General features: G+C 35.5%; 1 protein-coding gene across 3 annotated transcripts in view; it reads left to right on the plus strand.

Moving 5' to 3' along the window:
- The window catches only part of LOC115456321 (serine/threonine-protein kinase 26), an 80,649-nt gene that overhangs the window by 17,517 nt on the left and 44,219 nt on the right, over positions 1 to 18,913 (plus strand). For 2 of the 3 annotated variants that reach the window (XM_030185340.2, XM_030185339.2), the window contains exons 1-2: positions 456 to 1,101; positions 7,575 to 7,799. In XM_030185340.2, coding sequence (XP_030041200.2) covers positions 814 to 1,101; positions 7,575 to 7,799 — 513 coding nt within the window. In that variant the 5' untranslated portion in view covers positions 456 to 813. Of the gene's footprint in view, positions 1 to 455; positions 1,102 to 7,574; positions 7,800 to 18,913 lie in introns of those variants that run through there. The other variant, XM_030185341.2, reaches the window with a different exon arrangement.

Below are 18,913 nucleotides of genomic sequence, written 5' to 3' on the forward strand. Positions count from 1 at the left end.
AACCGTTCGCAACACGCAACCAGTCTACATTCAAATGCGTTGAAACTCACACGCCGTCCATCACGATGGATTAGTTGCGTCGGGAAATAGATTTCTCTTGTGCTATCTACGTATATCTACGTTTGTGTAATCAACATAAAGTGATAGTACGTTCGAATCAAAGTTGCCATTGAATGTTCCAATGTCATTCAGTGATGTGAACTTTCGCACACGATTGTTGTTTCTGCAGTTTCGTTGCATTCCACCCGTACTTGACATCGCGGTCGTCTTAAAAACTTTTATGGAAACTAAAAGTATTCATTTGCATTGTAAATACTATTGTGAACATTTGAAGTGTTGCACGGACATTAGACCTCGATATCGGCGTTTCTTTTTATTGCCTTATATAGCTTTAAGTTAGACTACTTTTGAATTATTAGGTTCATATCATTAGATTCACTTCATGTCCATCACAAACCTTATTTGATGAAACAATTGTCCATCGAAAACAAATTAATTCTTCACGCGTATCGGTTGCGTCCGGTGACGGTTGCTTTCGAAGTGTTCATGTTTTTAAGTTGTCTTTCTAACGCGAACAGTGGCCCGGATCGCTCGCTACCGACTGGTAGCTGATTCGAAATGTGTGCGCCATTATCAGTGTTAAATTTATGAATAATATAAAATACCGATTGGTTAATTGGAATTTATCAGAGTTTATGTCGATAAGGCGATAGTTGAATTTCGTGGAATGTGGATTTAAAGTCAGTGTGGTCAATGTGATGGAGTGATCGGTGTTTCGTGCAGTGTTTACGTGTGACAACAAGTGTACGTACTATGTGGGGAGCGGCGGTGTCGAATCCTCCGCATTACCATTATGTTCAGGGGCCAGGAAGTCCTGTTTCGCCAGGAGGTCCAGCCGGTCCAATATTGTCAGGTCCGAATACCCGACATTTAAGACCGCAATCGTCTTACTCTCTTCCACACGGCAGCAACGGGCCTGGCCGCTGGGGATGGTCTGGCAATCATGTATCGTCATTCGATAGAAGACAATTAAAAGTTCCTCCGCAACCAGCGCGTCCAGCGCCAGTGCGGCCCACTTACAATAGGCATGCTGGAACTAATGTAAGTAATATCTAAGTGATGATGTTAAATTATTGTGAAGAACGACAGTCACTAGACCAATTTGATAGTTATTCCTCATACACTTTTGCCTTTTTACGTTCGAGTGAGTTTCAACACGTTCGGGTGTTTTCATGTCCTGGTATAACGTGCATGAGTTTCGCATAACTGTAAATTTATTTCCTTGTCTCTTGCAATGCGTGTCGGATGTCGGCTGGGCACGCGTCACCCGATACGAACACGATTTTCTCTACTAGCCATAGGCTCGTGATCAACTTCTGTGTTATGCAGCGATAGCCGACACAAATTATATGCAAAACTTGTAATCATATTGATGATATTCAATTTTGCGCGTTTTCTTTAACGATCTCTTATTATAATGTTAAAGGCATGTTATCTATTTTTCCGTAGCTTAATCCCGGAGCCGTCTATGTTAACTTATTTACGTAACTCTTACGAAGGTCCAGTAAGAAATCAAGCATTCGCTGTTCGCATACCTATGGGCCTTTTATGGTGTCCCGGTATAAGACGGTTTCCTATATAGGGTAGTATCTAATGAATAGCAAATGTAGTCGTAACCGAGGCTGTTCTCGTTACGGTACTAAAACTGACGTAAAGGTTTTCTACTTGTATACGGTTACACAAACGGTCGCGCACTTTCAGCTCTATGATAAAGCAATAAAGATATAATTGCGTAGTGGTGTGCAATCACAGTCGGCAATGAAGGACAAAGCGTGACCAAATGTTTATAAAAATCGCTTGACTTCGGTTTGTAGAAAGTCAAATGAAGTTTTCACAACCTCTAGGCCGTAAGGAACTTGCATATTTTTTTATATTTCAACATTATTTAATTTTATCGAAGTCATAAACGATTTTGAGTGTCGATAAACATGAAATTAATCACTTAATTGTTTTAATATTCAATATTGTTCTACCTACGGATATTATTTCGCAAACCTATTAGTAAGCCGCATTAGCATTTCATTGTTATGAATCACTACATTAAAAATGATTTTATTTTCAACTATTAAAACTATCCTTGGTAATCACGACCAAAAAGATTTATTTATTGTCATAATTTAGGCATTAAATAGAAATTGAAAAGAAGTTGTATACTTGCAATCCAGATTATGGGCTAAAGTTTTCTTCCTTAATATCTTACAAGAGAGCCATTTCTTTTTTAATCCTTGCACAGCTGACGATTGCGCCTATTACACATGTATATAATGCAGTCCAACAGTTTTGACTTGCAACCGACGTCTGGCCTCTTGTTCGCACTTGTATTATGCCGACATGCCCTACTGCATACTCACCAGCTGACCCCGGAATGCGGCTGATCGGAACGGGTCGCGATGGCGGGTTTTTCAACATGGTTGCGGTGGTCGATATCCAGTCGAGTAAAAAGTATGTCGTGCCACCATCAGACGGCATAGCAGGGCTTTGACTTCTGTTGTTTTTTAAACCCACGTGAGTGACTATGGCGGGTATTTGGATATGGTATTCTAATTCTTAATATCAACAGAAATAATTACCCTTGTTCTGAGTGAACACAGATTTCTTAATTTTGTAGTCCAATATAGGACTGAATTTATGATCACACGATGCTTTGTGCTCGTGTAAAGATAACTGAGTAGGTACTTAAATACTAATTCTAAAATCAATTATGATTAATATCTCAGAGTACATAGATATTTCGATTATGAAAATAAACGATTTTTTTTTTGCAAGATTATCGTTATTTTTGTTATCAATTGATAGACAGCATTTTTCTGATTGGCGTAAACGCTGAATGCATCGACTCATTTTGAATACATTGATCGTCTTGTATTACAAATAATATATTTTTTTTTGTACTTACTGTATATATAACTATACACACATTAAATATAATATTTTTAACGCTCTGAGCCAATAACTCCTACGAGTAGATATCTATCGTAATCTATACAATGTTATTTTTAAAACTTCTAGTTGATAATAGGTAGTGTATTATCGGCCTTTTTGATAATACCTAGAACAAAATTATCTTAATTGAAAAAATATACATTTCTTAGATATAAAATAAATAAATATTTTTTTACTAAAAAGTTTTATTACATGAGTGTTTTGTTTGTGTTTTTCTTTTGGATCGTCTTTGTTTTGTTGCTAGTTACAAGTATCGACCTAGCCGTTATCAGACATAATGTAATCGGTTATCAGAATCTGTTAAAGCTGAAGGGTATTAACTGACACGAACGTTAAATCAAAGGTATTTCGTCCGTTTACTGAAGTTCATGAAAATATATTTTTAATAAATCATTATTGTAATATCATGGATCAGCTTTGGTAATAATTAGTAATGGTATCTTATGTTATTAATAATTAATTACAAATGTAATTAAGTTTACTGATGTAGGCTTGTTTTGGATAAACTCCCCATATTAATAAGGCTTATAAGATTCCGAGGCAAGAGTGCCACCGCTCCGTTTATTATCCGGATTAATCTTTGAAGAAAACACAAGTTTGTTCTAGATATAAGATGTCTCAGGATAACGAGTGCAGTAATGAATCATGCCGTGAATTATAGTTTAAATTTATTTGTTTCGTTAAACTATACTTCTTTACTATAATATACAACTGAAGATATCATAATTTGAAATGGAGCCGAACCTTTTAAACTTAATTGAACTAGCCAAAACGTCGAAACTGTTTAGCAATAAGTAAATAATTGTTTTCTTCAATCTAATAATGTGTAAGGATACTAAAACAATCACGGCAAATCGATATGTGGACACATACCACAATCAATAGAGATTATCGCTACAAGAATTTGCATTAACTTATCAGGTGCACGATTTATCGCGGCGGATTACCGTAGATTAAACAAGTGCTCGCGTGTCAAAACGTTTTCCATTAAAGTTGAGTATAAGCGATCCATAAAATCAATATAAAGTTCATTTGGATTCCCATCACGTAGACTGCATACACAAGAACATTTTTTAAGTACAGCCGTGCCAACTAGAAAAGCGCAGTGCTTTAGCTTGAAGCTATTTACTTACTACTTACTGCACAATGCATTGAAGTCGTTTAAACAGATCAATACTATTGCTCAATGCTGTGGTGACGTGTCTTACTTACTAGCCTTGGATTTATAATTCTTTATAGGAATATCGTGTTTGCTCCTTATCATTAATAGTACATTGATGTCATTATGCGCAGTTTTTTTAAATTATATGGTAACGGGACTCTTGAAGGCCCATCTAGTATAAAAATCGTTTTAGAAACAAAGCTTTGATTCAATTGCAACATATCATTACATATTATAACATTTAATAACTAAAGGACAAAAAGTTCTATGTTTTTGCACTACAACACACAAAGAAATATCAAAAACATTGATAGGTCTTGATAGGAATCTGACTTTCTTCGTTCATTTTATATGTAGGGTATAGAGTTATACGCGGTAGATTAATTAATTTAATTATTAATATATTATGTATTAGCGTGGAACCTAATTGAATAGCAGTTTAATATAGCAAGTAATTTGCCGTGTAATTGTATCAATTGTATGACGTCGCGCGTCATGGCCCCTGGGAGTTGTAATACGTCAAATTGACGAGAACAACAATAAGATTTTGTTCTATATGCCTATTAATACATGCATTACAGTAACGAAAAATTAAAATCTGTATTTGGTCCTTATCGGGCCAATGTTTAATTTTGAGTTGAAACTTTTACATCTACTTTATCTCTCAAAATGCTTCTTGTGCACTTTTAACAGGAAAGTTTTAATGAGTTGGTGGTTTTATTAATTCAAATTTCAAGAGATGAAGATATTATCAGGTCTTGTTAGCTGGAAAGTTTTCCCCTTTTTGATTTTAAAATGCCTTAGGTGTCGAAAGCTTTAATAATGCCCTTAATAATTAAAGTAAAAGTTAAATTAGTTTTATTTTGACAGTGATTGTGATATGTTTGTGTTGTTAGATTAAAAATTATGATGTAATTACATGCCTTTATAGCTGCTACATCTATCTAACCAGCCACAAGTTAAAAAACCATTTTTATCGCATCCAGAATTGTTTTAAAGGCATTGCCTTTAAAATTGCCTCGGTGCCAAAACTTAATAAACCCTTTTTGCTCGGAGATGAGCCTTTCGTTTTATCGCCCCCTGTTCTCAGGGCCTTTTACACGTAGCATTTTAACAGGAAATAATGTTGTTACGTTTTCTGCTTTTTACCTGGCTCTTTAGATAAATGCAATTTCATTTTTTTGCTTTTGTTTAAGGCAACTTTAGCCACTTAATTGAATTCAGGTTCTGAATATCAGTTTAGTGAAAATAAAAATATGTAAGAATAATTCTTGGGTAGGTAAATTAAATAGCAGATGTTATTACACAATTGTTTGTTGTCCCAAATAAAATAAAATAAAATAAAAATAGCAGCACAAAACTTGAGTTGTTGACGGAGTCGTATATTTCAAGTGAATCTCTTCTTAAATGCTTATAGGCGAAAGAAGATTTAAGCCTCAATATGCCGTGTGGTTTTATTAGGAGTCCAGTCACGTAGCTTGCCAACTATGTTTTATGCCTCAACCGGGATAAAAGTCTCCACGTGCCGTATTTATTTCGCTATAGAAACTCATATTACCAAATACAATTTTGCATCTTGCTACAATTTTCATACTTTTATCCTTTGTAACTTTTTCCATTTTAAGTTGAAGAACATTAATAGTTGTGGGTGTGCTTTAGAATTAGATTTTCTATCGTTATTTGAATTTAAGTTACTATTTTATCATTTAAATTAAAATAAGAATAAAAGTGCCTTGTTTTGAATGTTAGCTGGAAATAACATTGTTATACAATTGACTTAATGGATATACAACTTATTTATCGATAAAAATATGTTATGAAACATAGAAAATAAAAAACCCACAGATATATTTGTAATGTATGCATTTGGAATGCATCGGAGATGATCTCATAATGCGCGGACATATCAACGCGTTCTATCTTAAAATCTAAATGGTTGACATTTTTATTAGCACTGTTACGTTCATGACCTTTTATATTTAATTAATTCAGTACAGTACCACCGTATTTAAACAATTTGCACATTAAATAGTTGCAAATTTTGAAGGAATGTGAAATTTTCTCTAATCAGTTCGTTTGATAAACAACGTTAGATTTCATATTAATACATTTTATAGTATGGATTACATCAATCGATGACTTTATGGCTCGGATTAATGACTGTTAGAAATATTTATTCATCATTCGCACAGTAATTCAGTATTAACATTAATACTTAAAGCTTTTATTTATTTCTCAGGCATTGCCAAAATTTTGTGATTTTCTCCGCCATTTTATATTTCATTTATGTTTAGTATTACATTGTTTTGATTTTAATTACTGTTTCTAATTCTCGCATTGGCAATCAATAGTATTGTGTACAATTGCAATTATAATAACGGTTATGAAATGACATTCTTTTTCAAGCTATGGTCGTTTTCGTAAATTTGTAATCTTAAAACGTGATGTAAATTTTCATCTAATTGTTTAGTATTTTCTTGGTGAATTTTAAGTATTGCCATCTGTTTGTAAACACGGCAATAAAATACTCTTGCTAAGGCAATGGTATTGTGCGATGCGACATTTGAAGTTTCGAATGCATCTCGTCTGTGTTCGAGGCCTTGACTCTTTGTACAATGTTGGAATTAAATGCCAATAGATTCTCTCTCGAGTCTGCCGGCTGACGTCACGTGATCTACAACTTGGCAATTCACATTAATTTAGACGTGCAGTGACCAGGCTTAATCACAACATGACATACTAGGGTCTCTGATTCATAAGTACAATGGGAGATAACGATATTTGATATGTTTATCACGCTAATATGTTTTTCTAATAAAGTTCAATATTTAATCATACCTTATCAAATTCCTTCTTTAATGCTTTGATACTTATATAAATAATTGAATTCCCATAAAATCCTTTTGTTTATGTATTTGAAAATGTTATATAAAATAAGGCACGTAAATTTGTATATTTATATTGAAAACATCTTCGTTTTTAACGTAAAAGGCGAAGCACGCTTGAGTTAATATAAAAATCGCAATTATTCAGTACGTAGAACGCGTGCATGAATATTTTACATACACGGCATGAAAAATCAATCATCGCTTTAAACGTGTTATTTGCGTATAAGGTACCTGAAGGCTGAAATAATGCTTAGGATGTTTTTCACGTTTCGTTTTACCTTTTATTTTAATAACTTATGCGTCACAAGTTCTCACTTCTCGAGTATTTTGACATATTATCTACTCGAATAGTGCCTCATTTTACCTTACCTATGTACAGTAATTGTTTGTTGAATGTTGAAATTATGAGTTAATAATTATAAATCTTTTATGATTTTTTGTCATGTCTGAATTGTTTTTACATAGAATTTTAATGCACATTAAGAGACAGTCGGTTCAATGTTTTTTTTTATTTGTTACAGAGGGTCGACCCGGAGCTGATCTTCACGAAACAAGAGAAGATCGGCAAGGGTTCCTTTGGTGAAGTGTTTAAGGGTGTAGACAACAGAACCCAGCAGGTGGTTGCCATCAAAATCATCGACTTGGAAGAAGCCGAAGATGAAATCGAGGATATACAACAGGAGATCATGGTGCTATCACAGTGTGATAGTCCGTACGTCACTAAATATTACGGATCATATTTAAAGGTGAGTTATACAAGTTAACATATTAATAAGCTACTTATTCATAAACAGATATACATCTTAATACGATATAGAGGCAACCGGGAGTTATAATCATTAAAATTTTAACACACAGTAACGTTTTTACATAAGTATATTTTGTATCTAACGAACTTAAGGCTCCAGTATATTTTAACAAGTGAAATAATTGAAAAACCGAGCGCCTAATAAACGAAGTAGATATAGCTTCACGTGAGTACACACAGAGATTTTTGTTTAAGTCCATATTTCGTTTTATCGTGTCATTCCCGTCTCGAGGAGCATCAATCACTGTCCCCGTAGGCGGGCCTTCGTTTGCTTATCTGCCCCTGAGCCTTTGTAAAAGACGAGGATCAAGCGTAATGGACCTTATTACAGTGTATTTTCATGTTGAGCAGTGTGTTGTCTTCGAACATTATCTTGCAGCGTAGAGCTATTGAAATATCATTTGTAACGAGCAGACGACGCCGCCTTTCTATTGGTTGGCATTTTTTAATGAGTTGCGTGACAATATTGGCCGTGTCCGACTCCTCCAGTCTACAGTATTCAAGGCTTAGCCAAAGCAGTATCATAGTGTTGCGTCTTCCAGTCATGAAACTAAGGAAAGATGTTACCGGCCATTTTGCGAAATTGTCATTTTCTTGCGTAATTGTAAACTTGCGCCGCCATTACCGGCTCTATGTAATAATAGTACATTGATAGTGTCGTGACTAAAATAAGATTTCGCCTCGCAATTGCCGAGCAGTTTAGCTATGCGTTATTGTAATGAACGTTGGAACGATTTTATTTATTACTTTGTGTCGCTTACGTAATGCTCTAGTTGAATGTCACGAAATTCGTAACAAACTTACTACAGAACATTCACCCGATAGTGTAATTTGTTCGCGTGCTGTACCGCGATGTAGTTAAAGCGAAGCCCGTCACGAAGTATTTGGGGTCAGAACACGATGCAAACACTGAACCGGTTCTTTATATTGAGGTCCACAATGCAATCCATTGAAACAGTGCTCATATTTTACATTATAACATATTATATATTATACGCATTAAAATATGCCACCGCTAAATTAATGAAATTTACGAGTTGAAATACTTAATTACCAAATATGTAACATTTTATCGTAAGTTTCAATTGCGCCATGCGGCCCCGTTTGTTGCATTTTCTGTTTACTTTCAATATTAACTTAATTTGGATTCGTGTCTTGATTTCAGATATACATACATATTTGATTTTTATTTGTGTACTTTAGGGGTCTAGGTCTGTAATTTGAATTTAAGTTGGCGTGCCGTAGTAACATAAAACGTAGCATAAATTTTCAATTCTATTATGATAGCAAAGTAAAGCCGGGTCTATTTTAGTCTTAAGATAAAGTCAGCAATTTGAATCTAAAAATAGATTTTAATGGTCGTTTATTATAGACAATATATCCTCAATAAACACACTGTTGTCGAAAGTTGTAGGTTGAAGGAGTATCCTTATTCAAACTTTCATTCGTAAAGTAAGCCAATGTATTTTTTACTAATATGTACATAAAACCGCATCTTTGCCAAATTTTATAATAGTCCCAATTATTAGAAACCTTTTATTCCCGACCTGTTTTAAAGCTCGGCTGAACCGGCTGACGTCCCCGTCGCGCTCTGTAGACAATACTGTCTGCTCTGTTATAACCATATTTGCATTTTTATTGTTCCGCAGACGAATCCAGTATTTTAATGTACATTTGATGGCCGCACAGGATATGTAGAGGATGACCTGTGATTTTCATTTATGATCCTAGTTTTTGGCATTCCGTCGTTTTTGAATTTATTATTACCACAAGCTGTTTCAGCAAAAAATATTTCATTTGTGTTTTGATTTCCAATCCGTTTTTATTGAATTACCTAATATTGATTTAAGTAAAAATTGCAGTTCCTTTTCATTTGGATAATTATTGAACAATTTCAGCATATCATTTTATTGTAACATCATCAAACCAGTTGACTAATGCACTAGTTGTTGATGTCTGGCGGAAGAGATTTTCGTCGCAATTTGGCTTCGTCCCTCGCTCGGCGCATCGCGTCGGCTCCAGCATGCGCGTTGCCTATTGCAATCTTGACACACTTTCCAATGTTGTTGTTATGCATGCCTTGCAAAATACTATGCAATGTACGCCACTACGCACCGATGTAAATCCGCAATACATCTTCGTGATTGTCTACAATCTCTATATTCTAAATTATAGTCCCCATTACATTATTTTGACATAGTAATAGATGTAGGTATTGCAGTTCACATAGTTTCGAGCACTGTAATTTTCTGTAGCTTACTTTACTGTCACAAATCAAGATTACCAATTTCTTATGCACATTTGCGATATAAGATCACGCGACATTCGTTTAACTGAGAAATGTAACCATTGTCCTAGTGATATGCCAACTTTATTAAAATTCGTCTGTGCTTTTGGCGGATTTTCATAAATATATTCTGTAGATGCTATTAAAAGTGTTTAGTATTCCTGTGATATAATACATAATCACTACATAGGATAAAACAAAGTCGCTTTCGCTGTCCCTATCTATGTATGCTTAAATCTTTAAAACTGCGCAACGGATTTTGATGCGGTTTTTTTTAATAGATAGAGTGATTCAAGAGGATGGTTTGTATGTATAATAATAACATCCATTAAATAGTCAGCATTGCACCCGTGCGAAGCCGGGGCGGGTCGCTTGTATATATTAATAAACTGAATCTCAAAATAATGTTTTCAACAATAATTTCTCCCCATTTCGAGACACAGAGGCCACGGGCCACAGAATATAATTTTAAACTCGAAAATCACAAAGAGACCGCTGCAAAGAGGACAAAACTCATCTGAATTACAGTTTGTGTAAACAGAAGACACGTGTCGGACAAATAAAATGTGTTGACACTCGTTCGAGTTATGGAAGGGAGGAGCGTTCAATTAGTAAATGAACTTTCTGTCACGTCACACATAGTCTTGTTGTGTGAGGGTGGATTCCGCTCGGGCCCTCATAATGGAAACTAATGAATTTCGGGAGGATACACATTACGTCGGTAATGTGTTTGTGACGTTTCAAGGACGACAGATAATAACTTTTTTATTGTCATCGATCAACATCTTTGTAATGTTGATAATCTTGTTATGGGTGTAAATATTAATGATTTCATGAATTAAACTAATTTTATGGTGAAAACAAACGGGGTGAAATTAATTCTATCCTGTTGTTTGTAACAACGTGTGAGTTGCCCACACGCAAAGACCTACCGCAGTAAACAATGCGTTAGGGTGACTTTATGAATTGCACCATTTAAATTTGTTGAAAAATTTACATTTGTGATTACGGGGTTTTGAGCAATTAACTTGTTTAATTACAGGCTTTATTATTTAATGACTAAATTCGAAACACTTGGTGTACAAACTTTTTGTTTGCGGTTAATTTATCTGCAACGGTACTATTCGCGATTAGTTCAGAGGAGAAAGTGTGGTAATACTGCGGTTGTGACGTAATCTCAACCATGCGCGGTACCACTACTGACTTTGATAGAACTTGCAGACAGTGTAAACATTGACTCGATAGTTTTATGAATTAATTAGCTTCTGCTGAATTTTAAGATTAAATGCACTTTGAAATTAAAATCCACATGAGCTAAAACACCTTTAAAATCGTTGTTGCTTATATAAAGTAAATGATATTATATTTACTGACAATTGTGAGTTAACGTAATATAATTATTGTTTTTAGAATAGATAAACTAATCCACAACTATGATATTTAATATTTAATTTAATGTACATTGATAGAGTGACGTGGTACTGTAGGCCTTCGTTGCGAGATCGCCGCGTTTACGTCAGCTATGAATGAATTTAAATGTGACGTGAATAAGGCTCGTGTAGAGGGTTTTGTCGAGGGTTACTGAATGCGGATGTCGGGCGAAACCGGCGGACGGAGGTGAAGGACGAATGTGATTCACACAGCTTGGCTTGAGGATTATACCTAGAATAAGCGCATGTGGTGGAAATATTTCGTCTCACATGAGTCACGAATGTTCGGAACTTCTCTGCCACTCACCCGCGAAGCGCGTACGTATAAAATCTCCGCGCGGTTGATTATTACGAAATAAGTTGACAGCTTGTCATTAATGTTGTCGTTTTGCATTATAAAATTAATGCTGTTGGCTTTACAATCCTATTAATTTTAAATTGAGATTTTATTATATTAAGAACATCGTTGATTCACCTATTGCCACTTAAATAAACTGAGTACGTTTTTCTTTTTTATTCCTAATTAGTTAACAGTTCCCGGGAAAGTTTTAATTAACAAATAATCGCATATGATTAGCGTGGGATAAGTCTGATTGTGTTATATGTGCTCCGATATCGTTATCTTTTATACTACCTAATCACGTTTTATGCTCATTTTATCCCACTGTTATTTTTAGGAGAAAATAAATTACCCATTTCGTGCGATGACTATAAAGTGCGCGTTGTTATAAGTCGTTAACATATTAGATCCACCTTGACCCTTTCTGGATTATAGCCAGGTGTGAAGGTCTTTCCTTCCCCCCTGACGCTCTTCAAAGCTATCTTCGTACAATGCCGTCGAATGAGCCTTGATACTGAATGTCTGAACACTGCACAATGTTAGTTTATACGTGTCCGTGTTGTAGGAAAACCTGTCTGCCGTCGTGTTGAAAGGGTTTTGTTGCGTTGTCCATCACGTTGGCCCTGTGCAAGTTGTTTGTCGACAGCCAGTATCTATTTTAAGTAATGGTATTTTAATGTCAATGGAGTATTTATTTACTTATATATAATTTATGAGAAATACACGACATGAAATTTAAATTGAGGAATATTTAATTAATACAACCGGAAAAAACGTTAAGTCTATTTATATCATCTTCATAGAGATCTCATTTTATACAATTTATTTGGAAATGGCCTTCAGCTCGACTGCAATGCGGGCCGGGCGCGGTTCGACAAGGGCGCGGGAATAGGAGGGGATGCCTTCAACTTGGAAGGTCAAATATCCAAAAGCTTGCAAAATTGCCTTGTGTGGCGAGTGACTTCTACAACTCTGCTTAAACCCGATTAACAAGTTTAAATTTAATTATGTCGCTCATTTGGCCTTGTTATTTTGTACAAATTGTTTAGATATTGTGTAGTGTTCATAAAATTTTAATAAAACAAGAATACAAAGAAAAATATTGATATCAACTGTCGATATCGTGTTTATATTGGTGAGCTGCCAAAGTTATTGATGTCTCTCTAACTGTACCTCCAGCGGGTTCTAAATTATTTTCTTTCATCGAAGTTCAATAACTCGTGTCTTATTGGAGTCTTCACGTTGAATTTGTTTTATTTTTCGGCTAGACGACGTCGACGGTTGCGTACTGAGTAAACAACTTAACTCGCGACGGCGACGGATTGTCGTTTAAATTATCGAGTAAGAATATTTGTTTCGATACTAGTAGGTATACTTGTGAAACTATTTGCGATCCAAGGTCGTCCACTTTATATTTTGTTTGATGTATATTACGCGTTTTAATATTAAAATGCCATCCAAATGTTATGAAAAACATTGATAATACTAAATGGTTTACATAAATGATTTAACGTATTCGAGTGTGCGCATCTTGCAATTTTCGTGAAATCCATTGGCCTTGAAAGTGGAGTTTGTTTGGATTGAATCTGAAGATACAGTTAGTGCTTTCTGCTTGCATTTATAACGGTATTTCAGATGCCGATTGAGAAACAGCAGGTGGACGGGCTTGCGTAACAGTTAACATCAAACATTATGAATGAGCACAGTTTAAACATGCAATTGAATATGTAATTAAATGTTAAAATACACGATGACACATATTAATAAATCATCCGTTACGTTATCTGTATGCGGTATTGTTTTATCGATGTGACGTATGTGTTATCCGCAAGAACATGACCTTGTTAATGTTTTGGAACAAATTAAAGCTTCACACAGCCCCTGAGCAAGTTTACACTTGAGCAAAATTAGACGATGTTCACACCTCTCATGACATCCGGTTGTCATCATAAATTAATTCCATTACCGCCATTTTCGTCGTTAACTTTTCCACAATTTGTCGACGTCTTTTGGCCAGCTTTTTACCAAATTACATTTTGATTCGTCGGGCTTCTACCGCTGCGTGGTGTTCATTGACAAATGGTTTTCTTAATTTGTGTCGACGGTCTACAAATCAATTTGTGTATGTAAGGAATCGTACAAAATGAGATCGGCGTTCGATCTTATTTCCTTACAAATACTGAATAAATTTATTAAATGTATTTTTGTGAATAACATCTCGTTAAGTGATTTTAATACGATCACGTTCTAAAAGAATTTTATTTTTATCTCGTGCGATTGGGTGATATTTATAAAAGTATCACAATGCATTAAATTTTGGTGAGGTTGACACGTTGCCGTTTGATTAAGCTATAATAATATACATGTTATTGCGATTGCGTGCGTGTTACGTGATCGTCCGATTAACAAATAAACGTGACATCTCATATTTGTTTAGGAAAATCCGATACAATCAGTTCAAGATTATAGCGAGATAGGGCTTACCTATTTTTGGCATTATTCATACATGATACAATAAAATCGTGATTAAACAATTAAATACATCATCTAAATGCTTCCGTGAAGAAATGCTATTATCCTAAAACGCTAAGTGACCATCAAAGCGAAATAACCCCGCGCGATACGTGTGTACAGACCATTACAGATTTTGGCGTTATTATCTTCATTGTTATTGTTACCGAAGGACATCGGTGCGGTCGCAATGTAATCCTTGTAAACCGACCAGGGTCAGCTCCATGCGATAATAATGCTTACGACCCGTAGCCCTGGACCGATCGTTTGCGGCACGCGTAAAGAACGATGTCCATTGCGCGCGAAATGGAATCAATTAGAGGGACAGATCGTGGAACACATAAAGGACGTGACATTTACGCTTCACAGAGACAAATTTTATACATGTTCGATTTTTTAACCTATTGGTTTGAAATGATTTCTGTTTTTGGTATAAATATTGAGAAATGATTTTATTTAATATTTATCAGGGTTGTCCTTACCCGAACTCCACAAATATTGTATAAGACCTGTAAATATTATTTAAAAAAATGCGTTGCAATTTTAATTTACATTTAGTACGTATAAATTCTGGTTGACAAAATAATATAGTATGCATGGCGTATTTTGTCGAAGCAGATATGATTAAAAACCACAAAAATTCCTACTATTGTGTTACAACGCGACATTGTTAATAACAAAGCAAGGTAACTTTCACTTGTACACCATGTACTATTAAACCGATGATATTAAACACACCGGGTACTACTAAAATGACTTAAGTATCAACCAGTTTAATATCGAAGTAATGTTCGGACTAGTCGGTAAATCCTATTACGGGGCGTAGCGCTGCGGCTTCCTTAATAACTTAAACACCACACCGGCGGTCTATAATTCTCGCTCACTGACTACTCGCGAATCAAATAATGTGTTTAACGAGTAAGTATTACCGCTATTTGCGTTTTTCCTAAAACGCGGTGAACAAACAGCGCTCTTTCTATGCGTTTTGTAAATGTGAGTCATTCGTGTAGGCGATTTATTGGACGTTAGATGTTGCTGCTTCCCTAACATTATTGGAATAGAAGTTATAACTTAAAGGAATTTGCATATAATGTGTTTATTTAGTATCTAATTGTTTGATTGGTTTTATGATTCCCCGCATGAATGTTATCATTTCACTTTGAATTCCGGACGGTAGCCGCACACGCACAGGCTATAATACCTACTGATGACATCCAGTATTACGCCGGAATATTTTAAATATTTACTAGCATTTGCGACATCGCATTGATGTTGAATGTGGATCCATTTGTGATTGATTGTATAATTTTATTTTAATGTGTTGACAAAATATAGTTCTTATGAAAGAGGGTGATTTTAATTGAGGCAATCATTGAACCTCATTACACGTTGTTGAAAATCATACTTACCGAAATCATTTGCCTTTTCAATAAAATTCACTTAATCATGTTAATTACTGCGATACACAACAAACATTTATTGTGACCTAATTTATGCTATTTAAATACAATTCTGTTGAAATAGATTCAGTTGTTTATGTAGGTATTCGGGTAATATAATTGTGATTACTAGCTGTGCTCGCAACTCCGTTCGCGGAGATGTTTGGATGTAAAATTTTAATCTGGCAATTTTATATTAACCTCGTTAGTGCATGGCGGCGCCTAATAAGGAAGAATCAGCTGTGATGCGCTGCGGCGCCACAATTTCCCGGTGTAAAAAGTTGTATAATATATTACTTTCATACATATTAACTACTTACATGGAAAATTCTTGTGACAATCGGGTACAATTTTGAAAATTGACGAAAACACTGTCAAAACAGTTTTGGTAACGTACGCTTCGTACAACCAAACACGTCTAAAATATGTCTGGTATTACAAAATCGCAGACAGATATTCCAATTTTATTTCACAAAGGAAATGAGATTCTATCATTGACCATGAAACATTATGAGCTTGTTAAATATAATAATAGGTGTACATGAAAAATATTTTTAAGGTCACGCTTTGTATTTATTGAATCGATGCGGATGAGTGGTAACTGTGTACGTGTTAGCGACGATGACTCTTAACTCTTTTTTGTTGACTATCAAATCTATTGAGGCAGGAGAAATGAACTCGTTCTTGCTCGGGGCGATTCAATTAATCCGCCGTTTGATTACATACGCCCGTGTCCAGGTTGGCTCGGGCAAAAAAGGTTTTACCGCACGCTCGAGTCCAATTATAGTTCCAATATTAAAAAGCCTTTCTATGAGCATAGATATTCATTGAATTTCTCTCGGGAACGACATTAAACTTTATTGGTGTATTATTTGTAATGTATTATTAGGAGACATCTAATAAACAGCGTCTGATGATGTTTTATTAAGAATCGAGTCGTAGCGTTTGGGTTCGTTATCCTGTGGCGACCTTGTCTTGCCTATAAATTTCGTTAAATTGGTTGCAGTGGGCGATATGTGGCAGGAATGTCGATGTCCTCTGTTTAGTGATGAAAGCATCAAGTGATAAATGGGTCCAATTAGTGTTAAGGCTAGCCGTCTTATGAGTTAATCCTACTCCTGACATAATCTTAAATATTATCCAAGTCGAAATATACATCGAATAAAACTTTGGACAATTCTCTCACATAAGTGGTAATTTATGGGTTCATGTCAAGCAAACTTCTATATCCAGCAACGTACGGCGCTTGACCAACAGTGTAATAGATTTTCGCGACAATCCCATTTCGGTCTGCGTGTTGGCTCTGCAGGTGATTGAAAGACGACGCCTGTCCTTTTTGAAGGCAATAGATAAATTCCGGATAATCCTAACGCATTCAGCTGTCTGTATAGAGAATGGAAATTCGCTTCTTGGACTTCCAATTTTATTCGCTTTTATTGAATTGCTTGTTTGAAACAAGAATGTAGATTTATTTGTTGCTTCCTCTCAAAGAATATTGCATAGCGGAGATATTCGAACCGTCTCTCTCGGGAGTCTGTCCAAATATATTGATCCGTTACTATAATTACTACATGAAAGCGGATCGTTGAAAATAATTATATGTAGGTCGTGGCAAATGTCGTTAATGCGGGACGGGAGGCAATTAGGGCAAACCAATAAAACATGAGCGTACGAACGCAGGTCGTTCCTCCCCGTGCGATGCACCACCCGCCGGCTCCTCGTGTACCACCGCGATAAAAATATATTTCATTCTATTTATAACTGACTTACATCGCTCCAGTAATTATGATTTATAGATATTAATCAATATATTATGGTAAAGATCAAAAGCATCCATCATTTTTCAACAGAGTTCAGCCCTGAGGTCATATATTATATTATTCCTTCTGAGTGTAACAAATGACTTCATTAATTTAAATGTGTGCTTACTAATTTCAATTTTATACGAGTTTAAATACAAAAGATGCATATTACCTTAACTTAATGCGGTCCTTTCTAAAAAGATGTTACTCTTAAAGTTAGTGCCAGGGAATAAGGGAGTCCCCGCGGACGAAGCTGTTGCCGTCACCGATGTCAGAGTTAAGTGTCGTCGCTCTCTACATATCCGCACAAAGGCCGCTCTCTCTGCTTTGTTCCGCCTCTTTGTTTGGCTCGACGAAGGCACAGAAAAAAATTTAACATGCTTGATGACGGTGCCGACCTTTTACGGAGTTCCCCGATAACAACTGTCCAGTTTTTATTGGATCTTTGCCTTCATTGTTTATGTTTTGGCTGTATTTGATTAATGGATTTGTTGATTTCGTTAAAAGCATCGGCTTATGACTTATGAGTAATATTTTTCGGGTCAACAGCATTCTTATGTATGGTGATGACGTTATTCAGGTCGATATAGGCCACTGTGACATACCTTTGGCTTAGTTGAGACAGATTTGTTGATATCTTCTAGAATGGCGTACACTCCATTTTTGCTGTGAAGGTGACCTTATAGTAATTGCAGATTACGGTATTTTAAAGTAGTAAGTGATGTCTCAAGGCGGGCTTCTTCTAAAGGTCATTCCGTTTTTTTATGAAGGCTTTTACACAGGATGTTTTTTCGCTTTAGATACAATATGATTACTGTGAGATATTCCGTTATCTCGTCTTAAATTAGTCTAAAAGGCCCATCCTCTCAAATACATTATGAGGCGTCGGAGCGCGGAAATGACCCATTGTGGTTCTGTCCCTACATCTCGTCTGCGCATGGGGTCCAAAGCTATACACTATGTTATGATGATGTGTTATAGGAATCTATTAATAAAATTGTCAACGACAAATTGTATCTGGGTCAAATATAAAAATAAATAGTTTTGTCTAACGTACACAATAACCCAATTGCAGATCCAATATTTATTTATCGCCGATTGCGAGGTTGTGAAAAGTAATATCGTTGATAAGATTGTTTTTGTCAAGAAGCCGTAGCCCGGTAGAGATAATGGAGTCTGTTATTTATTTTCTTAATATATCATGTTGCATTCCCTACTTATTACACTAGGGACCGAAAGCGTA

The sequence above is a fragment of the Manduca sexta genome, chromosome 23 (assembly GCF_014839805.1).
Source record: "Manduca sexta isolate Smith_Timp_Sample1 chromosome 23, JHU_Msex_v1.0, whole genome shotgun sequence".
Lineage (NCBI taxonomy): Eukaryota > Metazoa > Arthropoda > Insecta > Lepidoptera > Sphingidae > Manduca > Manduca sexta.